This window comes from Pelodiscus sinensis, chromosome 1 (assembly GCF_049634645.1).
Source record: "Pelodiscus sinensis isolate JC-2024 chromosome 1, ASM4963464v1, whole genome shotgun sequence".
NCBI lineage: Eukaryota > Metazoa > Chordata > Testudines > Trionychidae > Pelodiscus > Pelodiscus sinensis.
Window position 1 is genome coordinate 296,228,451 of NC_134711.1, and position 26,515 is coordinate 296,254,965.

Consider the following 26,515-nt stretch of genomic DNA (forward strand, 5'->3'; position numbering starts at 1 on the left):
CTACAAGAGAGTTGCAGGTTCTTAGCACGTATGAAAATCAAATAATTCATTTTTGTTATCCAATGTAAAAATGATTTTGCAAAATACCAGTGACAAAGGTATTTATGTTCCTGTAACACTTAACCCAAATAAGCGAGCAACTAACAGATGATCAAATCACAGACTGTGAATACACAAGCAGAATAATGTCATAATTTACACAATTATACATTTTCAATGTTACTGCACTTTGATTTTGATTTATTTACATTACCTACTCTTTTGGTCCTTCAATCACACAGTAAATTTCAGAAATATAAATTATCAAGAGGAGAGGTTGTATTAAACATGCAGTCATTGGACACTGCTCATCCAACACATACAGCTTTATTCTCAAGGTCAGTGTTGAATTCTTTCAGTTGCTTAATCATATACGGCATGAAACAGTAATGAGAATTCTGCAGTGTTGGATGACCCTCTACAGATGTAGTAGATTAAAAGGCGCTAATCCCTACTGATTCCTCCCTGGGTTCAGCAGAAAAGAGCATTCTTAAAGTAGCAAACCTTTTAAAAATATCAGTGTTGGATTGCTTAAATAAAATCCTGAGTACTAAGAAATGTCTGGTTTTGATGAAGCTGATATAGTAGTGAACCAAATGAATAATGCAATGTATTTTTCCTGTATGAAAGTTTCTGCAGTTTCCAGTTAAAAATAAAACTTGCAGTGTGCAAAATGTATGTTTGCTCTTGAAATATGAAATGATAAACAAATTAACAGTTGTTTTTACATAATAGCATACAAAATAGGGAAATTTTTAACATTTTCTTCTGTAATTTGCAGGATGACAAAATCCAAAATTGGTATGATAATTTATATTAATTTTGAATATGTATTTTTAGTGAGGAAAATAACACATTAAATTGTGTTTTTAAGATTCTTTAGTGATCACAATTGTAATTAATAGCTTGTATTCAATTCTAATTATTTTTCATCTCAAATTATTATAAGACTCTGCACAAAACTGAAGACCATTTAATATAGTTGAAGAGAAAATATCTGTATTCAAACCTATATTATATAATAATTAGTTTTAATATCACTAACATGAAACTTATGGAAAATCATAACTTTTTTACTTTTTAAATTTACTTTTGTTTTATTTATTTCTGTGCTTGAAAAATAAGTTAACAGTACATAATCAAACAAAAAGCTGAGTAAACAGAGTTCCTTCAACTTCTATTACAAGAAAAGATTCTTCCTATCTGATTTTATATAAGGTGACACACCTAAAGCAAACATTCTAAAAATGTGGGTCTTTAATTTCGCTAGTGTAAAAAAATAAATTTATTGTGGCTGGCAGGATGATACTGATAAAACAGCCAGGGAATATAAAAATATTAAGAGCCAAGAAATCAGATACTTTCAATCAGCCTTCAAACCTACTCCAGCAGCATGGATAAATAATTTAATAAACTCAAATTCATAATCTTTCTCTTTCTCTAAAGCAATAAACAGATATTAAAAATAAAACTTTACATTCATGAACAGTTGTGAGTAGAATCACAACTACTATATAAAAAGAGATGCAAAGAAATATCAACATAAGCACTTAATATATGTGCTTGTATATTCTAGCTAACCAATACATTTTTTCCATATGAAAGAACACTATTGCTGAAATTTATGATCTGGCACCTGAAATTTTCAAATTAGCTTTACTGAAAAACAGAATTCCTGTATTCACACATTTTTCAACTCAGTTGAGCTTTTTTGACTAATAAGCGGATTGCTTAAAGCAATGCATTTTGAAATGTCTAAATGTAAAATGCAGATGTGCTAATTACTTAGGCCTACCTCCTCTTAGGAAAAAATAGCTAGAAAACAGTAATTTGGGAAAACTTACCTCTATTTCATAGGCCTCCAACTCCTAACATCAAAAAGATCAATCATTTTAATGAGATGATTTAATCTCACTCTTCCAGTATAAATTATTATCTATAAAAATGAAACTAAGTGACAGAAAAACCCACTCCATAGTTTTATTATTTACTAAAACCACCTCATTTTAAATATAGGATTGCAAAGTAAACAAATGGTAATAAATGTTCAGAAAATTTTCCTAATATGAAAAGATTTTACCATGCCAAAAATTAAAGGGCTCATTCCTTCATTAATGGATAAAATGTAAAACTGATGCGCTGAAATTAATGACAGACTTTAATAATAAATGAAACTTAAGTAATATGAAATTGTGTGTTTTTATATATTTGCAGTGATCACCAAAATATAACAACTAAACATAATTATCTAAATTGATCACTTGCTTTTAGGATAAACCTTTATATTATATTTTAAAATGTATCTTTACTGAATCTAATCTTAATTTTATTTTAATTACTGTACTAAACAATTAGAAAATTAGCAGATGGGCCTGAAAGTTCAAGAAATTATTTTGTTTTCCAAAATAGCAAAAATATTGCTCTATAATATAACTTTAATTAAATGGAATTAGTTGGCAAACAAACTAAATTAAAGGTAAGAACTTTGGAGCATGTGTCATCTCCCCAGAAAGCAGCAGTGACCAAGACCATCCCCTTAGTCTGAAGTGTTTAACTTTCGGTTTTAAACAATGATGACGTCTAGATTCCACGGACTAGATTTGTTTTTAATGGAGTGGACAGTGAAAAAACCCGAACTGAATTATTTTTACATTTCCCGTGTTTCAAATAAGTCACTCTGTGCCACGCTGCCCAGGACAAATATTTTTGGGGCAGTCACTTAGTAACAGTGGGGAACATATCTGCTTGTGTTCTTTTGCGCTAGTTATTGTTAGATCCAGATGCCCGTTGGGGGGACGAGATGGAGTATGAAACAATTCAGCAAGTTCATTTGTCTTACTAAATTCGCTGGGAGCTGACTTCACTTTGTCGGAATAGGTCGGCCTGGCCTGTAAGTTTCCTTGCAGCTTAGCACCCGGGTATTTTCCCCCACCAGTACCAGAAACGGTTGAAAGGCGCTAAAAGGCACCACCTGCGTGCTAAAAGCCTGCCTACAGTTTCACACTTCAGACCCGCTCCCGGTCTGATTCAAGTCAGATTGGCCACTGTCCTCAACTTGGGCCTTCGGGGGAATTAGGCAGAATGGTGCATTTGGGCATCTCCCCCATCCCTAAGCGTGTCTGTGCCGGCTCCTGCAGCCCCTGGCTCGCGAGCTCTCCAGCAAACCGATGGGCCTTGGGGACTGACCTGAGCAAAGTGGGTCCTCGGTCCGTGCAGCCGGGGCCACTTGACCACCTGGGGATTTTATAGCGAATACCAGGGGTGGGGATTGCAGCATGTGCAGGGCCAACGACCCTCTCGGTAGTAGCGGGTGCTCTCCCCTGGCCCCGCCGAGCTAAGAGTTAGATTGGCTAATGAAAGTTGGCTCTGTCGGGACCAGTGCAGGCGGGGTCAGCGCTGCGGACAGAGGCTAATACAGAACCGGGGAAACTGAAGGGCAGGAGGAGAGCGCGAGGCTCGGAAAGCACCTCCTGCCCCCTGAACTAGACCGGGGCATGCCCAAGTAAGTGGGTAGGGCAAAGAGGCGACCGTGTGCCCGAAGACGAGAAGCGAGAACAGGGGGCGTGAGGGATGAACGGGGCACCTGATGACCCATTCCCTAGGCTGCAGCAGGCGGCAGCTCCACTCGCGGAACTAGCGGCGTCCCCGCCCCCCCAGTCCAAAGAGCCGCGGCGTCAGGCCCCCGGGGGATTTCTTATTTTCAAAGCACAGTTGTCGAGAGAGCACCGGGGCAAAGCATTTTGCTCCCAAGCTAGATGGCTAAATCCGGCAAGAACGCCCAGCCGGCTGAGCAGAGTTCAGAGCCTGCCTCCTCACCAGCCCGGGTTTCGGCCCCTAGACGTGACACTTTGGATGAAGGGAAGAAAGTTGAGGAATATGGAAACGAGCTACTCCTTACACAAACAGCAGGAACTTGCTGCGGGCAGCCTTTCTTCGTCCTCGCTCCGTTATGACGCGATTGGGGGGGGGGGGGGACTCCTGAAGGGTGAGCTGGTGCGGGTAGTAACTGGGCTAGGCGTCTGAAGACAATCCTAGTTTCATTTTAATCATGAATAGAAAGTTACAGACGCCCATGAAATTCTGCCTATGGATTAATAGTCATCGAAATACAGAGCCGTCTGTATTAATGCTACATCAAGACAGCAAAGCACAAAATAAACTGTACTATACCTTTGGTACAAACTTTGCCGCAGTAATACGCTTGTGACTTGAACACGTTAGTAGCACGTAAGGCATCTCTCTCTACCAGACCATAGAAGTTTCTTAGGAAATAATTTCAAGGGGCAGTACGTTTAAAAATTGGAGTCAAATTAAAATTTCTTAAAATGCGTGCTCTATAAATGCGAACTGTGTTTCTTCGTGAAGCAAAGCAGGGAAGATTCTGAGAAAGATGTTCCTTCCACTCTCTTTGCAAATAGGAGGACCGATTACTGACACTTAAGATACTGAAGGGGAAATTTGTTTAATTATATATCACACACACGAAAACCCAAACTGTCAGATTAGTTGTCTGCCAACATGTCTGCATTCGCTAATGTCCCTCCCGTGTGCACATTTATTAAAACAGCTTGCAAATAGAGTTCACAGTAAAATAAACTGTCCACATAAGGGAATTAATAGATATTTATTTTACAACGATGTTCAGAAAGGCATCTGAACATATATAGCTTTGCAATCTATTGGAGATATATACAGAATATAAAAATGAACTAAGCAGGAGCAAGTAAGATTTATACTAAGTATCTGCTACTTCTTAGACTGAATACGAAAATAAACTGTTATATGCATTTAGTAACTGGTATATCCTTCATACTTTCATATACACACACAAATACATCAAAGAGAATGCAATATCTGCATAAACTTAAAATCGATTATACCCCGTCAGAATATCCTTAAAAACCAATTTAATTAGGGGGGGTGTTGAAATATTTTGATCCTGCGAACGCTACATTGCCGAGAATCTATGGCCTTATACACTGGCCAATTCATGAGAGGAAAACTTCTGACCTGCAATTACAGACAACTATCAGGAGAAAAGAACATCATGATTTGATGCCAAGGACGAGGTAATGAATTTACGTCTCTGTTCTTTAAAGAGTAACCTCTTCCCCCTTCCCCCCGTAGCTCACTAGTTGAAGGATGTCCGTTAATACACCTGAATTCACATTTCAGCCTCAAGGAGACAAACAGGGATTCAGCGCAGAACATCGCACTTTTGCCAAGTCCTTTCAAAACATCAATACACCTCAAGTTACAGCAAAAGGCGAGAGATTCTTCTCAATTTCCAAATGCATAGGTGGCCTGGGTGGTTTTCTGCCAGCAGCCGCCTACCTTTAGTTTGTGTGTACATATATACAAGTATATATAGCCAAGAGACGGATTAATTAGCCGGGTTTGAGCTGAAGGAGGCTGCAGTGACGAGCCCAGTGGCGATTGGCCGCCCGCCTGCCTGGCCCTGCCTTTATAATTTCCACACGAGAGCATCTGGGCTCTTAGACTAACCAACAGCCAGCTTCTCCTGACACACACACACACACACACACACACACACACACACACCCCGACACCCAGCACTTTTTCCACCATCTGATTAACAACCCTGCGCGCACACAGTGATTACTACAGGAAAACATAAACAAATACGGAGAGGGTTTATTGTTTTGACTACTGGAAGCCTTGCTGTGTCTCAGCTCAACTTTTGTTTTTATTGCTGCTCGGGAAGTGCCGATCTCAATGCTTTGCGCTCACTCAGTGATCATTTAAAAAAAAAGGAAAGAAAAATATCGCGCCCCACTTCGAGACTGCAGATCTAAAAAGGCAGGAAGAGAGCATCTGAGGAGCAGTAGCCACATCGTATTTTGAAAGACATTTATTACGTTTCAGAGCGCTGCAGCCTGTTTCTCCTCTGAAGTTGGCTCCAGCCTTAGCAGCCGCATTGGATCCCACAGCTTACTGCGAGACTCCGGTATATAATCCGGATCTCTGCCCCAATATGATCGCGGCCCAGGCCAAGCTGGTGTATCATCTGAATAAATATTACAACGAGAAATGCCAAGCCAGGAAAGCCGCCATCGCCAAAACTATCCGAGAAGTCTGCAAAGTGGTTTCGGACGTGCTAAAGGAAGTGGAGGTGCAGGAGCCCCGTTTCATCAGCTCTTTGAACGAGATGGACAACCGCTACGAGGGTTTGGAAGTCATTTCTCCCACAGAGTTTGAAGTGGTGCTTTATCTGAACCAAATGGGAGTTTTCAACTTCGTGGATGACGGCTCTTTGCCGGGCTGCGCCGTGTTAAAGTTAAGCGACGGGCGCAAGAGGAGCATGTCCCTTTGGGTGGAGTTCATCACGGCATCTGGTTACCTTTCCGCTCGCAAAATCCGGTCCAGATTTCAGACTCTGGTAGCCCAAGCCGTGGATAAATGCAGTTACAGAGACGTGGTAAAGATGGTGGCTGACACGAGTGAAGTGAAACTGAGAATCAGAGATAGATATGTCGTGCAAATCACCCCGGCTTTTAAATGCACAGGGATCTGGCCAAGGAGTGCTGCCCACTGGCCACTTCCCCACATCCCCTGGCCGGGACCCAACAGGGTAGCAGAAGTCAAAGCTGAAGGTTTCAACCTTTTATCTAAGGAGTGCCACTCGCTAGCAGGCAAGCAGAGTTCAGCCGAGAGTGATGCCTGGGTGCTGCAGTTCGCAGAAGCCGAGAACAGACTGCAGATGGGCGGTTGCAGAAAGAAATGCCTCTCTATCCTCAAAACCTTACGGGACCGTCATCTGGAACTGCCGGGACAACCCCTGAATAATTATCACATGAAGACTCTGGTTTCATACGAGTGTGAAAAGCATCCCCGGGAATCGGACTGGGACGAATCTTGCCTCGGCGACCGACTCAACGGGATTTTACTGCAACTCATCTCCTGTCTCCAATGCAGGAGGTGCCCACATTATTTCTTGCCTAATTTAGACCTGTTTCAAGGAAAACCTCATTCAGCCCTGGAAAACGCAGCCAAACAAACTTGGCGTCTGGCTAGGGAAATACTCACCAATCCGAAAAGTTTGGAAAAACTTTAGAGGACAGTTAAAATATGGGCCTAACTGATTAGTCTTCTGATTTTCAGATAAAGTTTAAACTTCCTGTTCAAAAAGTAAAATATTTCCACTCGAAAATGCTAATATTTTCTTTAAGAGGAATATTGCTTAGGCTTTTCTCTCTCTTACACACAAAGACACGCAGACACACAAAAGAGCAAACACTATGACATGTTTTCATCACAGTTTTGAAATTCCCTCTGAAAAAAATGTATGTTAACACCCGGAGACAAATTCGGCTGTAATTTAATATGATTGTGACAATTCTACGTAGAAACGGTACCAATGGATTATAAAAAAACCCGGTATTTTTATGTAAATTCTTCTGTGAGTAAAAGCTATTTGGATATGCCGTCTGAACAAAACCTTAATGTACATTTTAATTTGTATCAAATATTGTGATCTCACATTGTCTTTGAAATTGTGGATGTTGGTGTTTTGTGATTTGGTGAACAGAAGTTAAATTGCCATTTCGGATACTTCAGGACATTTTCTGCTAAAGAAGATACCATTTAAAAAGGTAGATTTTATCATGGTACTTTTGTTAATTGTCTTTTGAAGTGTCTGAACTTAAAAGTTTACATTTTCCGTTTCATATATATTGCTTGTTCTATTTCTAACATTCCATAAATATACTTGAAATGTTATTTAAATATATTCAAAAGAAATTTGGATTCTGCTTATATAATAACGCTTGAATATTGGAATTATATATTTGAAAAATGCACTTGAAATACACTGGATAATGACTTTTTGTGATTTAGATTATAATTTCTGTTGCTGATTTTATTTAATTACAAGCTAATAAATGAAGTAAAATAAATATTGTTAAGCGTTTCAAAACTGGATTAAGTTTTCTATTTGAAAATCACGCCAATGTTTTGCAAATCACATCCTTTTGTCGAACCCTGCTTAAATCCAGTGTGCAATGGCTAAAGGGAGCAGCCCTTTTCCTACTGATTAGTTTCGTGGGAAAAGAAAATATTGGTGTATCATATGCACCACAATTTAATGTGGTAATTAACAGAGTAACCAACACTTTCTATAGGTGTCAAAAATAAATTTACTTTTGAAAGATTCACTGTACTAGATTAATGTTTCTCCATGGTTTTTAGCTGTATTGAGGGAGAAAAATAGGACTGAAGCAAAGGAAACTGAATGAGCAATGAGTAATTCCTGACAAAAATCAATATTTTGGAGAAAGTAAGTAATAAAGAAAAAAGCAACATTTACAGGTGAAGGGGTCAAGCCAGTAGCAGCAAAATGAAGAACAATATAACTTCCGACCTACAAATCCACTATGGATGTAACAAGGTTGCAAGTTGCATATGTAGAAATCAACTCTGACGTTCCAAAGGCATCCGGGGAGAATAGCATGTGTACACTCATACAGTTGCAAGCTATTACAAACTGTCTATTCATACTCCAGCACGATTATTCAGAATGTATATTTCTTTGAAGTATTTTAAGATTTAAATGCATAACACAGATTCAAAATAGCAACGAACATAATTTAGTAAAAAACTTAATAGTCAACAAGTGCTGAACCAAGAAAATTATTGCCGGTGTGATGTCCCGTTATAAGAAGTCATAGTGGGTGGATGTTAGTGAAACTGTTATAATGGTTACTGTGTAATAATCTTTTATATTTATTCCGACGAGGACGTTCTCAATTTCAGACATTATTCCTCAACAGAAACCCCACTTTATTAAAACACACGTGCTTTCAAAAACGATAACTGCATTTTTAAAAAGTTATCATTGAAACACATTTACAGTAAATGATTTTTTTTTGCAAAAAAAATATAGGAATGACTTTTAGAAGCATCTCCTGTATTTTTCTCTCCTACACGAAGAAACTTGTAAAACTGTTTTGTGACTGTATAGAGAATAAAGCAATAATAATAAGCAGAAACCACATGGAAAAAAAGATGACATATATCCCTATAACAAATATCCCCACCACATGTATGCTCCATTTAAATTCATTTTTTTATTCTCAACAGTAAAACAGAAATGTATGTGAATAGCTCTTAACTTGGTTAGATCTGCTTCTCTTGCAGATGTCAAGGAGTTTTGTAATATTAATTTTTTTTAAAAAATAGAGATTTCCCAAGAATCAGCTGCTGTGTTCAGGCCCATATGATAGCCATTTTCCTTTTCAGACAGTGAACACTAAATTTCAGTATTCGAACAGACAACATTTATTAAAACGTGCAAGTATTTTCCTATTTGGAAACTCGTGTTCTTGGAATAAAGGGATTCTATAAAATCCACTTCAAGAGCAAAGCCCATCATTGTGTCTTAGAGGACCGCGGTCTGGGACCGCTGTTACCTCAAGGGATTTCAGAGCAATTGGCTTAACTCCTAAATCTGCCCGTGTTCATACAAAGGCATTCAGAGAAAGATTGTTAAAAATGTGCACGCTGTAATAGAGGATTTGCCATCATTAATACATTTCGCTTTTTAATAAAACACAGTGAAAGACCACAGGAGTAAGGCGTTTGGGGGAGGAGGGGACCTTTCGCATCGGAGGATGTTCTCCGGACAGTGTTTAACATACAAATCGCTTTCAGACCATGTCTAATGTAAACACACCCAGGCAACGAGGAAACGCACTCTACTCACTTTGGGGTCAATCTTCTTGAAGGCGGGATCATCCTCATCCACCTCAAAGTAGATTTCCGTGGTAGTGATGGAGAGAGTACCTTTGGCCACTACCACAGGGGCGATGAGCTGTGCCGGCGTGCTGAGAACCACCGGGCCTGCAAAGCAAGGGCAGAGGCGTCAGGCAGGCCGTAGTAACTTCAGCCTACCCTTCCCCATTCCTTACTGAATGCAGGCACCCAACTATCCGCCTAATAAAGTCCATTTGTAAGTTGCCTTATGTCTTTCTTGCGAGTGCTTACCACCCTGCTCCCTCATGAGTAGTCTGACAAGAGTTTCTGAGCTGTAGAGTGAGACTCCGAGATGAATCAATAACCAAAATTCACGGGGGCTAGAATGAAAAATTACTGCTCTTAGAAGCGGGTTCCTTCTCCCTTCCTGACCTTCTGATAATTAACACTACCACTGTTTAGATACAGAAGCCTGCAAGTAGCACTGACACGTTACTTATAGGTCTCAATAAACGGGGTCAGGAGGTTCATGCGAAGGGAGTCCCAAAAGCTAATAGTTTCCACAAAGTCTGGGGATTCATCTCTAGATATCTGCGCTTTCCTGGGAAAAGCAAATACAGCAGTCTGTACTTTTATAGACGCCTTTCATTAGCGTTAACTCCGAGCTACAGCTTAAATCAGAAGACATCACAAAAGAAAAAAAAAAGTCACTTTAGTGAAGCCTCAAAAAGCAGCACTCAATGTGTTATGGGTTTCCAGCAAGATCATATTTATTTCAATGTCTTTTCACTAAGAACTTTAAAAATAATTGTACCATAACCTTTTGCACAAAATAGAATTCTTTGCGAGCCATATGTGTATTGAGGGATGGGGGTAGGGTCATTTGTAACTGCCAGCCTTTATGGCGCATTGTTTTAATTTTAGGAAATCATTCCTGCTTGAATACAAAGGGGCACTACAGATGACCATCCTCCCATCTGATCTTTCATCCGAATTCAATAAATCTGCCGTTAAACTGATAACTTGCTTAGAAAGATCCCTTATTCTAAACTAAAATAGATGAATTATAAAACTCTCTTGCAGACCACAGCTAACTTGCAAGGAAAATCTATATTTCTAGACACATGAAATATAAGTAATAAAGGAGTACTCGACATTTTGGAAATTCAGTTAAACCAAGCTATTTTACAGAAAGCTTTAAAAGGCTATTCACCCTAACTAATGTAAAAACGACCCTTGTTGTATTTATGTCGTTGGAATGTGCGGTCCACGAACCAGGGGCGCGTGCAGGTGACCGTCTGGCTGCTATATGCGCCTCTCCCCTTGCAATCCCCAGGCGCTGCCTAGACGCTCTAGGTGAGTGGGCTTGCGGCACACTGGCACGGCCATGGCAAGCTCTGGACTTATTCTGCACAACAGCACCAAGGCTAATAGGCACCGGTACAGCCTTCTCCTGCTCCCTCAATGCTACACACACACACACACACACACACACACACACACACACACACACACACTTTACAATCAGAGCGTGTAGGCAACGCTTCACATTGCTCACTTAGTCCGACTTAATCGTCTATCAGCTCATCTGTCAGGCTGTTAATACTTTGAGAACCACCAAGTTTGAGACTCTACTGCACAACGTATTGTCATTTCCTTTGCAAAATAAATGAGCAGGCAGGCACGGATTATTGTGTGAACAAGAGGGAATCTAAAACTCAACTGTTTCACTGACAAGCTTTCAGCCGCCCAGTGTGGCAGGCGAGATAATATTGATACAAACTCTAGTTTTCCTTCATTTTATTGTTTTCCATCTCCTAACAAACCAGTGTAGCAGCTTGACTCCTGTCAGCTGATCTGAATCACATGCCGCGGGTTTGCTTTGCTTCTGTCCCCTTTTAGCCTCCATCTTCTCTCCGTTATTCTGCTGTGCGAGCCAAGCCCAGCCGCGCCGCCCCGCGCCGCTAGGAAACCTGGCCTCTCTGCAAAGGGCAGGGTGATCGATCTGCAACGGCGCTTTAAAGGCTCATCAATCTTAATCTAGGTTGCTCAAGTAATTATGCCCGATTCTGTTGTACGATTACAAGTGGATTTGGGTTTCTATTCCCTAGGCCCCTCTTCTTTGTGTTTATAGAAGGAGGATCTATCTACGGCCAGCAGCTCCCTGCCCTGCAGAACCACTTGCCCTCTTAAGCAGACCATTCCAACCTCTCTTTTAACCTTTATCCAGCAGTGCCACCAGAGCAGCCGTCTGGCCCTCCCTACTCACTGTGCTGTACACACAGCAATGGCTTTCCGGGCTACAAGAAAACTGCGTTAAGATGATGCATACTGGAAACAACTTGATATTCTATCATTTTAAGGAGGCGTTAGAAGGCCTCACTGAATCCCAGAAGGAAGATCATCCGTTTAATCCAATTACCTCTCTTTCCCTTGTGTTATGGGAATAAAATAAAAACAAAGTTGCTGGTATTTAATGGTCAAAAGGCCAAAGCTTATAACCAGAAATCTACAAGGACAATAGGGGAACGCCATGAGTAGATTCGTACGGGTCCGTGTATGTGTAGAAACCGTCTCCCCCTCTCCGGCCCCCTCCCCCCGTTCTTCCCCTCTACAAACACAACCGTGCTATATAGCAGGAGGGGTTCACGTCCAAGACTGTGATCTAACTCAGGGTAGGATCAGTGAATTTCAGCAAAGATTGAAGTGATTTTGACCAGAAGACAGTGCAGCTGTATTCAAACGACATTCTACATTTGTAGAAACGTAGTACAACTCAGAGCTCTGCAAATGCTTTCACAATGGCCCTCATCGTACTTTCCAAGGAAAAGGGATAATTTCTATGAACCGTATTTCCTTCCAAAGAGGGGATGAGGACTTTCTCTGAATTTCTACGGGATTTCTTATTTTGTTACAGGGGAAAACAGATTTTTTAATTCCTACAGCTGTCTCTCCTCCTCCCCGAAGAGGACGCAAAATGAAATATGCAGTCTTATTAGTATGTCATTTTTACACTAGTCCTTTGGAAATCTCCAATTACAACTTCCAATTCCATAGCATGTTTAAGGAGCACTGAGTCTTTTTGTTGTAGCCTTCAGGGAGCAAACCAGCCACTGAGAGAATACGAAATTAATCCACTACAGCTATAGAGAGAGAGGATTATGTTTTAATCCCCTTTGGGATAGTCGCTGGATTTTAAGGATCCGATATTAAAATGTTTACACAAGGCATAATCAAAATACTGCAGATTTTCCATATGGTACCCAGTTATCTGGAAGCTCAGAGTTCTTTTCCACAGCACAGCCGACCATCTAGGGAAACAATAGCGCAACACACCTAACGCCAGAGTTTGATGGGCTCTTTCGTTTTTGGAAAAATACAGCTACAGCTGCCAATCAAACCCAGTAAACCTTGGTATTGGAGAACGGCGCTTTTGGTTTGGAAGCGAATATTCATTTCAAGCACAGTCACAGTAATAAAAAACATGCACAGGAATGAGCTCTCCCAGCACACACCAGTATGATATGTGGGGCATTAGGAATCAGTTACAAAAATGAATCTGCTCCTAATGCAGGTTAAACTGCAACTAAAAAGACAAAGCTCGCAAAGTCTGCAAAGAGAGGAAGTGTTCTCCTGCACTAATTTCACGATACAATTTGGGGTTTGTTTATGGGTTTAAGGTTACCACACCCTGTTATCTCTAGAAAAGCAGACCCCCCCCCCAACCGTTTGTCAGGAATCTGGATGCTTTAAAATAAATTCTTTTCAAGCATAATTTAGTGAACGTTTTGAAGTGGGGGAGGGGAAAAGGGAGCAGCTGAACAGACGCAACACAAGGTACAGGTACAGTTAAGAACTCACTTTAGAGCCACAGCTTTTATAATTAGCTCACATGCAAGATTTTCCATCTTGTGTGTCACCTGTAGACTGGAAGCCAGATGTGATTTACATTTCTAAAACAACTGATGAAGGGAATATACATTTTAAAAAGTAATATTTGTTTTTTTTCAAAAGTAAATACTTGTGGAATTGGGCAGTTCCACTAAAAACACAGAAATCATTATCTGTTTTTCCTCTTTGTTAACATCTTGATATACAAGGAATTGGTTTCTTGTATTATAAGGCTAGCAAACAAGGTCAATGCAAATTAAAAGTTTTATGACCTGAAAGCTTGCAATTGACAAAAACAACATTGATAAAATTACTCCTCTGGAATATGGCCTTTTATGAAAGCTCAACAAATATAACATTCTGAAATATTATCTTAAAGATTTCAACTCTCTCAAAAGTGCTTTTAGGTGGTTGTATTTAATGGTAAGAGCTAAATAGAAGTTGGTGTTTAAACTGCAGGTGTATTTGCTAAAATGAGTGTCCAATAATTCCTAAGTGGAAATATGTTTTAGTGCACCTGTTGAATTATGAAAAAAAATATTTGTATAGCTGGTACAGGTTTATAATATTAACCTGAGCAAGAACATTTGAGAGGTAACAACAGAAGATAAAGGAAATGTATTTTGTATATGGGTAGTTTAAATGGAAAAACCTAGTTTTGTATAATTTCAAAAAGCACACCTTAGTATTCAATCTGTACCACTTTAATTTGATGACTTGTTGTCCTACAGATATGGTATATAATAAAAACAGTGTTGGTATCAACAACAGAGATGGATTTTATACATATTAATTAGATTTTGCTATTTTAAAATAAATTCAACTTTTAAAAAATAATTGTGTTCAGTTGAAAGATGGCATGAAAAACCATCTTTTATCTTTACTAGAACAGTCTATTATGCTGTTCATCATTTAATTTTTAAAAATCTAAATGTGCACTTGCTATAAACCTCAAATGTATTAATTTTTGAAATACAAATAATAATTTATGCTTTAACTCAAGTGCAAATAGAGCAAATTAACAATATCACAATTTAAAAATTCTAAAACAAGACTATCTGAAATGTTTCCATACTTTGAAACAAGTGGTTAAAAAGTTTCAATTAATATTTTAAATTTAAAAGATTATATAGATAGGTTTGATTTTTTTTATTATCACAGAATGAAGATAGAACTAGCTTTAGGCCCCAGATAAAAAGAACAAGGGAAAAGGATTTAAAGGCAAGGGAACCCAAAATAACGATAAAGATATAGATAGCTAAACTGTATCAATATAGGGAAACATATATTACTGATGTGCAGAATTCAAATAATTTAGCCCTCTTTTTTGCTAATATTTTTATAAATCAGTTAATATCCTGAAATTTCTCCCAATCAGGAGGTCGGACCCTATTTATTATATGGTCAAGAAGTGGTAGTTAACTTCCACTCAATGAGATACTATAATGCTAAGGTCATCTTATAGATAGGGCCCTACTAAATTCACATCCATGAGTAATAGGTCAAGGACTGTGAAATTTTGCCTCTCCCCATGAAATTTGGTCTTGTGTGCTTTTACCCTGTACTATCCAGATTTCACAGGGGACACCAGTGTTGTTCAAATTGTGAATCCTTACAAAAAAGGGAGTTACAAAGGATCACAAAGTTATTTTAGGGTGGTTGTAGTGTGGTGTCCTTAGTTCTGAACTGCCTTCAGAACTGTGTTCACAGAGAACAGTGGCTGTTCACAGGGCATCAAGTTCTGAAGGCAGTGCCCCACAAGTAGAAGCACAAAAGGGAGGCAATACCGTACCATGTTATCCTTTCTTCTGGGCTGTTGCCTTCAAAGCTGGGCAGCCAGGGAATGGCAAGCTGCTGACTGAGGGCCCAATATTGCAGACATCAGCAAAGAAGGGTTAGAAATACCAGACAATCCTCACTTCTGTGCTGCTATTCGGTGGCAGCTCTGCCTTCAAAGCTGGGCTTCTGATCAGTAGAGCCCTGTGCAGATACAAAGTCTGAATCCCCATCTGCAAAAATGAACTGCAGATTTCCACTTCCACATAGTGAATGAAAGAGAGGCAACAGCCTCTGTGGGTCCCTGGGCAAGGTGTGGGAGAGCCTGGTTCCAGGCTCCCGTAAGGGGTGGGGTCTCAGGTGGAAGGGGCAGGGTGGAGGACAGCCAGTTCTCAGCACTGCCCATATGACAGCACCAGCACTCCAGCAGCAATTTCAATGGCCCAGGGTTCCAACCACTGCCACTGCTACAATTGCAGCAACGGCGGCCAGGAGCCCCGGGCCCCTTTGAATTGCTGGTTCCTGGGCCATCTGCCCTCTTTGCCTCTCCTGCTTTATCAGTGGGCCTGCATGGATGGCCTCATCAGTGGGCCTCCACAGATATAAAGCAGATATCCGCAAAATGGCAGGGTTCTTGATACAAACTTTATATCTGCATTTGCATGTGTATCCACACAAATGAGCTGTGGTTACCTGTGTTTATAAAGCAGATACCCACAGATTTGCAGGGCTCTGCAGGTCAGCAGCCACCATTCTACAGCTACCCAACTCTGAAAGCAGTGCTGCTGCATGTAGCAGCACAGAAAGAAGGGTCGCTCTTCTGAAAACCTTGCTCCTAATAAACTTGCAATCCCCTTTCCCCAATTCCTTGTTGGGTTAGAATCCTACAATTATGACACCATGAAATTTAGGTTTATGTAAGTGAAATAATAAAATTTACAATTTTCAAAATTCTATGACTGTGAAATGGAGCGACATCAATGGTGAATTTGGTAGGGCCTACTTGTAGGACAATGTAAATTCAGTATCCATTAATTAGTTTTAGTAATAGATTTCAACGTATCTTAAAAGTGACCAAATTGTTGATTGTAAAAATAACCAGATTCTAAATCTGACTACTGTGCTTTCTTATCTCTAAATCACCAGGAAACATCAACTTCATTCTCCTCCCCAGCTACAACTCACTATGTCTAATGTCTGTCCTTGCCTATTAACCCACATTTTTATATTGAGGATGAGGAACCTTATAGACTGTTTCTTTTTAATGGACATTATTAAGTTGAACAGATAGAGCCCCGATTCTTAAATTTGACCCAAGGTGTTGTGCTGTTGTTTTGCACAATTCAGATACTTAAAAAAAAATAAAGAACTGCTTTTATGATCTTTCCAAAAGCAATAATGAAAGAATTTCAACAGCTCAGCTCTCATGAGTAGCGTCATAACAATAAAAATGTATTTGCATGAAAGAGGAAATTGTAAAAAAAAAAAAAGTTTAAATATTTCAATAGTGAATGAAGTAAAAGCAAATATAAAAAAATACTTGGCATCTCCTTGAAACATAATGGGACATATTCTGACATATGGTATATATGGACGCAGCTCCCATTTCAATGAGGGCCATGTGTATATCCATAGGAAAATTTCTCTCTCAGCTCTTCTGTTCAAAATATGGTGCAAGGCATCCATAATATAAGGCTTCATCCGTCTTCCATTTAAGTCAATGGAAAAACTCCAAGATCTGATGGTACAGGATGAATTACATTGATGAATGAGTTCCTGGACAGGGGGAAAACCCATTATGAAAACATGCTGAACCATGCACCTGCTGCTAACTGTCCAGAGTTACATGATTCTGGCAAGCTTAGGCTGCAGACACAGGGATGAGCACTGATTGTCCATTACCCAAGGAAATATAAAAGACCAAGCAAAAGTTATGCAATGGACATTCTGCTGGACTTGATTTTTACTCCACCCAAGCAGCTCAAAGGTGCCTGAGAACCACTGAACATAAGCCTGCATCCTCGTGCACAAAGTGTTCTTAAAACTGTGGGCAACAGAAAGTACCAGCTGAAGGGAAAGACAGCATCCTAATATCCCTGTATAATGTCAAAGGATCTTGCACCAATTGGGGCAACTACAGGCTGATCTCATTATGAGTCCTTGGAAAGGTCTTCATTCCCCTTTTACTTGGTAGGATGCAACCAACTCTATTTGACTGTTGTGCAATCGACAATGGATGCTGACCTTTCCCTCCAGCTTCTGGATAAGTTGCACTATGAATTTAACTGCTGGTTTCATGTGGCATACATCAACAGGCTTCCGATTTGGTTGTTAGGCCAACATTTTGGGTTGCACTGAAAGGAACTGGCATTCCAAATTTTCTGCTAAATCTGGTGTATGATCTTCTGTTACCACTGCTAGAGGGTGCACTGGTTTGTAGCTTTTGAGGTGTTTCTACATTATCTCAGGTATGGCAGGGACGCGTTCTCTCCCTGGCAGTATTCTGTTGAGCTATCAATTGGATATTAGGACTTGCCACTTTTATATGTTAGAATCCAACACTGGCCAAGAAGTGTTCACCAACCAGGACTACATTGATGGCACTGCCCTGCTTGTGGAGACATAAGAGAATTTCTGCCTTGCCTTCCAACATTTCCAAGATGCCACCTGAACCACTGGAGTTAAACATCTCATGACAGAAGACCAAAGTTCAGAACCTTTGAGATGGGCCAGCAGATGGGCCAGCAGTACACTTAAGGATGAGTACCATGGAGAGCGTTGTTCAGTTAATCTATTAAGCTGCAAGCAGAGTGCAAATGGTCACAGCAAACCTGATGTTTTTCAACAAGTTTCATCACTTCCTGCATGAAGTTCATGCCTCACATATGGATGTACAAATATCTGTGTGGAGACCATGGCTGGTAGGTGAACCAGCTGCTGGGGAAGGCTAGCCTTGACCCCTCCCCTTCCACTGGAGGCCCCTCCATTTCTGCCCTCTTCCCCACTGGAGCCCAAAACACACACAGTGTGCCACTGACCCAGCTTTGGGCTACCTGAGTACCCCCAACTCCAGAGCACCAGAGGGATCCTAACTGCCCACAACCCTAGAGTGCAGGGTGGGTGGCACAACTGCAGCACCCCCACCTGATCCCTGGAGTAGGTGGCACAGTCAAAGTGCCCACAGTCTGAGCCCCAGAGTGCTGGGTGGCTGCACCCTGAGCCCTGGAGCAGTGGTCAGATGGCACATGGGCGGGGCCATACCAGGCTGTTTGTGGAGGTTCAGCCTCATCCAGCCTATGATAGGCTTAGGCCTATGGCTAAAAGAAAATTCAGGATATATCAAGTCTATGATTTGCATTGCTGTATGGGTAAGAACGTGGATCTTCTTATGGACAGACTTAGAGTGGCTAGCAATAGAGATTCCATGTATTCTGAGAGCACCAGATCCTGAGCATAATATGCTTTTGCAAAAATTTCATAATCTCACAGAGATCTGACCTTCTTTCAATCACTCATATTCAAAAGCAGCTTTGAATATCACCAGACTGGACAAATACACCTTAGCCATTCTCCAATAAATTGTGAAGGGTTAAATGCTCTGATCCCACATAGCTGTTTCCAAGATTCGTGGATTTGCATGATTGTGCCAGATCTGAGAACTTCACCGCTCAATGCCTGGTATGCCCCTTTCAATCCTGGTTACTTCGGTTGGTGAAATGGTCCAAAGTAGACTCTGTGTGTTTGATTATGATGATCAAGCCTGTAGCGTGCTCAGCCCACTGTAATCAAGCACTCCCCACCTCCTTCCCTTCATAGTGGAAACAACTAATGACCTGTCTAAAGGATCACTTAAACAATTTATGGAGCCCAGCTGAAGTATGTTTTGTCCCATTGATGCAGTTAAAGCATGGTTCCAATTTATAGGGTAGATGAGATCTCAACAATGTCCTTCAACTGAGTTGAAGCCTTGAACAATTCACATGGACTTAGAAGGTTTCAGAGACATGGTTAAGATTCCGTCTCAACTGCTGCCAGATGATTCTGTATCAGCGATTGCCAAGACTGCTTAATCAATTGCATCTGGCCAAGAGCTTGTAAATATTTAAGATTTGGAGCTCACTCTCAAGCTTCATGCATTTATTACCTCGAGATTAGACTAATACAAAGCACTCCGTATTAAACTTCTCCTTAAAACTCAGTATGTGAGGCTGGTACAAATGCTTGTTGAGTAGTATAATGCCAATATTCCATGATCTACATTGGCTGCCTGCTGGCTTCCTGATAGAACTCAGGATGTTGTTTGTGACCTATAAAACCCTAAATGGTATGGGAGGGACCTACCAATCTGAGAAACCACTTCTTTTCTCTTGTGATACTACTGCAGTTCTTTGTAAGGAACAATAAAAGATGATGCATTAAAAAGTGATAAGGAAAAACTTCACCTGATTCTGGGAAAAGGGAGCATGGTAGCAAGATGGCATCATGGCACAGAACAACCTGACTTGGATAAGAAACTAAGTCTAATAACAAATGGACACAGGGTCAAACACCTAACATACTATGTAGCAATAACTTTGATCAGTTGCACCTGCTTCTGAAAAGCTATCTGTAAGGTTCGTCTTTTCTTGAACTTTGGCAACACTAATATAGCTTGTCACAACAATAAACTCACTAAATTGAATCCATTTGTGAGAGCTTCAACTTTGGAATTCTGAAACAGCCCATTCCACTACATTCAAGCCATGTGCAAAACTCTTATTGTCTGTGGGGGGAAGATGGCAGAGGGATAGTATGCCAGGGAGGGTGCAGTAATTTGACTGTGTTCTTGCTGTTTGCACATTGGATTGTTGGGGGAAGGAATATGCTATTTAATTTGTGTATGTTATATATTATGTACACATTTGTAAAAGTTGCACAGGTGCAGCCAAGTCACTATTTCACTTTATTACTTTATTTTAAAATGAAGAAATTATAGAAGAGCACATAATTTCCACTTTAGAGACAAACTATAGGGGACTGTCCATGCAGCAGCTGAAACTGTACTGACAGCTGTTTTCGAACACAGTTGATGCTTGCGTGATTTCCTTGATCAGTGAGGACAGGGATTTTATCAGAGAATAGTGGCAAGCAGACTGCTGCTATCTCTGATTACTTTTATATAACTAGAGGATTTATCTGGCATTGCTCAAGTCCTTAATTCAATTAATTTTCGTTTTTAGAAAAATAAAATTAAAATGTACATGCTTCATTTAAATAATTGCTCTCGAGCGGGGTTGGGGACGAGCAGTTCAATATGCAGGCTACCCCAGGGAGAGGACTACCCCAACTTGCTCTCATCACAGCAACATGGGGCCAGGTAAGAAGTACCTGTCCATGGCTGCTGTAGCTCCAGTGGGTACAGCCGGAGTAGGAGTGCGTGTTCCCTGCTGGTGCAGGTCTAGGTTTATGTGTCTCCTCCACTCCTCAGGGAGAATGAGAAATGCAGCAAACTCTGCATTTTCCCTTCACTCCCTGACAAAAGGGAACAGCCAGCAGTGTTCCCTTATAAATCGGAGGGGGTATGAAGCCCCCACTTAACGGCACCTGAAGGATGGGAGGCTTGAGCAAGGGCAGTCTTGGATGGGAGGGGGGAGGGGTGAATCACCAGCCAGTTTCTTTCATCAGCTTGGTGAGTCTGTCTCTTTTCTATATAGTTTTATGAGAAACAATCCTATTCCAGGCACATATCATTTCCCTGGCACAACCAAACACATACCTTGCTTTAAGTTATGATAAGAGGAAGCTATATACTGAGTTTGGTGGTCCTAGCTTTTACTGTTTAGGAGGAGTTCTTGAATGGACAGACAGACACACAGACTCACATGTTCTCTCAAATATATAGTGGATGTTCAGAGAAAAAAATCCTGTCCATATTGGTCAGTAAAACTATACATACAAGGAACCACTGTGTAATTAAAATGGCTACTATCATAATTTCAGATTTAAGAGACAGTCCTGCAATCTAATCTGTGTAGGAAGATTTTTATACTTGCATAAAGCCCAATGAGGCTTTGTGAAGATCAGAAAGCACAAGCAAGGCTATAGTTTGGATAGGGCCTCACCCTAGACAATGCAATCATATAATGAGTGCTCTGAGACAGTGATTCTTGGGGAGCTGAGAGACTTTGCTTGCCTGCTCATTTGCAGAGACAGTATTAAAAACAACCATGCCCCCATCAGAAATAGGAGAATGGTGTCCCCTAGAATCCTGAAGACCAACAAAGACATGAAATTACAATACAAAATTAGGTTGATTTTATTTAATTCTACTTTGAGCAACCGATTTAACAAATGTTATTTTGCATGTCCCTAGTAGGTGGCTTTGGTTGACGGAACACATCCTCACTGTCAGAGGTTGCATAGACTCAAGAAGTGATGCACTGTGGGTAACTATCCCACAGTCCCTATAGATTAGAATTCTGAGTTAGGGTCCTAATGCCTCATGGGATGAAAACATTGTTATGGGTGGTTAGGAGTGCACGTTGTCAGCCTCCCATGTCAGTAGCTCAGAACCACCCTTATCACATGGTATGCTTGTTTAAGCTCCTTTATTTTCATACTACATTGCTGTTTGTCCCTGGTGTAGCCCTTATCCACCATGCCCTGTGTAATTTTGGTATAGATATTAGCATTTCTTTTTCTAATTTGGAGCTCTGCATTCCTTTCCTCCCCTAGCCCATCAGATCTACACTCTCCTGAATTCTCCATGCTGGAGGTGTCTGTGACTTTGGGAATACATGTCCAGCTGTGCTAGTAAGCTCTCCATACTGCTCCAACTGGAAATTAAAATTCAAAAGTTCAGCTCACCTGGCTGAACAGCATCGAAGTTCAAAGTGCTCACCAGAGTGTTCACGATGGAGAACTCCAGATCGTCACTGGAGACCAATAATTACAGTCGGCCTGAATTACAGTACAGACGTCTTAATTTATCTTAATTCAAAGAATGAATGTTGCCGTAGGCTTTATTCAGCTACTTCAGGTGGAGTACAGGGGTCGATTTTAAAAGTTCTCTCAGTTGATGGGAGGGACTGGGCAGCATAGACATGCCCATTCCAAGTTTGGCCTAATGCTGAATGTGTTGACTCAACTTATAGTGTAGACCAGCCTCAGCACTGCAACCCTGATAATAAGTCCACAGGAGTCAACTAGTCAGTTGGAAGGCAGGTACAGCAAGAAATTCTGCTGCCATGTTAGGAGTTAGGGAATCCAACTTCCCCAGACATCAGTCTACTAGGGAGCTCAGTATCCAAAATGGGTGAATAAGAACACACATTTTTATGCACTGGGTGGAGGAGAAAGGCATGGTAAGAGGAGCACTTCAAAGTTATGCTTGGGAGTTCAATCATATATAACTTTGATAGGACATTTTGAATGATGTGAAAGTAAATTGACTAAAATGCAGAAATGTCCCAAACCAGGATGTTTCTGAAATTGTTGCTTTTGATATTTTCAAGGTAGGAGATTATACAGCAGAAGTATAGTGTGTGTCTGGGTGGGGAGGGGGAAAGGGGGGGGGGGAGAGAGAGCGGAGGTTATGCCTGCATTTAAATTAAACTCATATGCAAAAGTGATTTCCTTCTTTACATGTTGATTTAAGGACCAACATTTGAATATACAGCAGCCACAGACTGAAAATCTGGCTCATTAAAAACTCCGTGTTTACAACCACAGGACTAAGATGGCTATATATCCCTACAATAAAATAAAGAGCCAGTGAAAACTCTGGAAGACTGGTATAAGGAATGAATGAAGTGATGTAACCTGGTCAGAGTGATGAAAGGGAAAATCAAAAGGTGTCCTATACAATCCTTTGAAAATGGTTAAGAGAAAGCCATATACATTGGCACAACCCACCAGAAGACCTATATAGTTGAAACCTAGGAAAGAAAATTCAATTGCACATTTTGGGCACAAGAGAGTCTACTAATACTGAATACATTTACAATGAATTTCCCTGTCCAAATTCAGTTTACAACTACAGCCAGTCCCCGACTTACGCGGATCTGACTTATGTCGGATCCGCACTTACGAAGGGGGCTTTCTCGCCCCGGAGGTCGAGGTGGCGGATTGCTGCCTGCGAGCTCCGGGGCGAGAAAGCCCCATTCGTAAGCTGCTACCGGTGCCCCTGGTCTGCTGGAGACGGTCCCCAGCAGACCACAGGCACCGGGAGCGAAGCCGCAGCAGCGGCGGGTTCCCGCGCTTCTGAGGCTTTGCCAGAGCAAAGCCTCAGAGGCGCGGCACCCTGCTGCCGCTGCGGCTCTGCTCCCCGTGTCCCTGGTCTGCGGGGGGGGGGGGGGTGCAGCTATTGTGCCCCTCCCCCCAGCAGACCAGGCTTTTGTTGTGGACCCTGGGGCAGAGCAGTTGGGGCGCTGCCGATTGGTCCTGCAGCGCCGCTCTGGGCACTACTGGACCAACCCGGCAGCACCCCAGCTGCTCTGCCCCAGGTCCTGATTCAGCAGCTGCTGGTCAGTTTCAGCAGTGGCTGAATCAGGACGCCTGGGGCAGAGCAGCTGGGGTGCTGCTGGGTTGGTCCAGTAGCGCCAAGGAGCGAGGAGCGGTGCTACTGGAGCAACCCAGCGGCACCCCAGCTGCTCTGCCCCAGGCTTCCCCGAGTCAGCCGCTGCTGAAACTGACCAGCGCTGACTACAGGAAGCCCGAGGCAGAGTTGCTCTGCCCCAGGCTTCCTGGAATCAGCCACTGATCAGTTTCAGCAGCAGCTGACTTGGGGACGCTTGGGGTTCTTAAGTTGAATCTGTATGTAAGTCAGAACTGGCGGTCAGTTTCAGCAGCGGCTGAATCTGGACGCCAGTTCCGACTTACATACAGATTCAACTTAAGAACAAACCTACAGTCCCTATCTTGTACGTAACCCGGGGACTGCCTGTATATAAAAGACAGATTCAGTAAAAATCCTATTCAGGTTCTCCATTACCAACACTTTTTTTTTTTTAATGAGACTTAAGAACAGAAGAACAGCCATACTGGGTCAGACCAAAGGTCCATCCAGCCCAGTATCCTTTCTGACTGACAGTGGCCAATACCAGATGCCCCAGAGGGGGATCACAACAGATAATCCTCACATGATCCCTCCCCCTGTCAATCACTTCCAGAGAAACAGAGGCTAGGAACAACATTCCTATCTATCCTGGCTAATAGCCATTGATGGACCTAACCTCCAGAGAAACAGAGGCTAGGGACAACATTCCTATCTATCCTGGCTAATAGCCATTGATGGACCTAACCTCCACGAGTCTATCTAGGTCTTTTCTGAACCCTGTTAAATTTCTAGCCTTCACCGCTTCCTCTGGCAAGGAGTTCCACAGGTTGACTGTGTTCTGAGTAAAGAAAAACTTTCTTTTGTATGTTTTAAACTTGCTGCCTATAAATTTCATTTGGTGACCCCTAGTTCTTTTATTGTGGGAATAAGTAAATAACTTTTCCTTATTTACTTTTTCCATACCAGTCATGATTTTATAGACCTCTAGCATATCCCCCCCCCCCCTTAGCCTCCTCTTTTCTAAGCTAAAAAGTCCAAGTCTTTTTAATCTCTCTTCATATGGGACCCGTTCCAAGCCCATAATAACTTTTGTTGATCTTTTCTGAACCTTTTCCAATGCCAATATATCTTTTTTTGAGATGAGGCAACCACATCTGTATGCAGTATTCAAAATGTGGGCGTACCATGGCTTTAGATAGATATTTTCTGTCTTATTCTCCATTCCTTTTTTAATGACTCCTAACATTCTATTTGCTTTTTTGACTACCGCTGCACACTGAGACTATGTTTAAACTACCCCCCTGTCAGCATAGGGATGTAAATTAGACATATTGAAAGTGCAAATGAAGCCGGGATTTAAATAACCCATGCTTTATTTCCATAATGGCAGCTGCTGCTTTTTTTTTGAAACTGAGCTTTTTGAAAAAACCCGGCAGTTTAGACGGGGCATTTTCAACAGTAATGCCTTGTTTTGAAAGATCCTGTAGTCCTCATTTACACACTTTTAAGTTGGGCCTCTATTATGGTGTTTTTGAAAAGTTTCCATGCAGCTTGCAGAAATTTTACTTTTGTCACTGTACCTTTTAATTTCTGTTTACCTAGCTTCCTCATTTTTGTGTGGTTCCCTTTTCTGAAATTAAATGCCACAGTGTTGGGCTGCTGAGGTGGATTTCCCACCACAGGGATGTTAAATTTTATTATATTATAGTCACTATTTCCAAGCGGTTCAGTTATATTTACCTATGGAACCACATCCCATTCTCCACCTAGGACTAAATCAAGAAGAGCTGCTCCAAGAAGCAGTCATTTAAGATATCAAGAAATTTTATCTCTGCCTCCTGTCCTGAGGTGACGTGTACCCAATTTCAACAATATGGGGATAGCTGAAATCTCCCACTATTATAGAGTCTTTTAATTTGATAGCTCTCTAATCTCCCTTTGCATTTCATAGTCACTATCACTGTCCTGATCAGCTGGTCGATAATCTATCCCTATGGCTATATTCTTATTATTGGAGCATGGAATTACTATCCATAGAGATTCTATGAAACATTTGGCTCATTTATGATTTTTACTTCATTTAATTCTACATTTTCTTTCACGTATCGGGCCACTCCCCCACCAGCACAACCTATTTTGTCCTTCTGATATATTTTGTACCCTGGTATGACTGTGTCCCACTGATTGTCCTCATTCCATCAAGCTTCTGTGATGCCTATTATATCAATATCCTCCTTTAAAACTAGGCACTCTAGTTTACCCATTTTACTATTTAGACTTCTAGCATTTGTGTATAAGCACTTTAATAATCTGTCACTATTTGTCTGCAATTTCTTGATGTGTTAGACTCTTTTTCTGTTGATTGTATCTCATCTGATGTGACCCATACTTCCATCCTCTCCTCCTGACTAGAACATAGAGCATATCTATTAACAGAACCTCCCCCAATAGATGTGTCTGTCCGATCCATGTGCTCCTCGGCACCTGTCGGCTTTTCCCCAGCCGTTAGTATAAAAACTTGTTAATGTTAACTTTGTGATCTTGCAGTTGTATCCCTGATGT

The 26,515-nt window shown here is 41.2% G+C and overlaps 2 protein-coding genes across 16 annotated transcripts in view; one reads left to right on the forward strand and one right to left on the reverse strand.

Annotated features, from left to right (window-relative positions):
• NBEA (neurobeachin) overlaps positions 1-26,515 on the reverse strand; it is a 748,692-nt gene that overhangs the window by 229,674 nt on the left and 492,503 nt on the right. For all 15 annotated transcript variants that reach the window (XM_075919184.1, XM_075919178.1, XM_075919179.1 and 12 more), the window contains one exon: positions 9,761-9,897. In XM_075919184.1, the coding sequence (XP_075775299.1) occupies positions 9,761-9,897 (137 nt within the window). The remainder of the gene's footprint in view (positions 1-9,760; positions 9,898-26,515) is intronic.
• MAB21L1 (mab-21 like 1) lies at positions 5,709-7,706 on the forward strand. The gene has a single exon (XM_006134219.4). It carries the CDS (start codon positions 6,035-6,037, stop codon positions 7,112-7,114), a length of 1,080 nt encoding a protein of 359 aa, XP_006134281.1. The 5' UTR covers positions 5,709-6,034; the 3' UTR covers positions 7,115-7,706.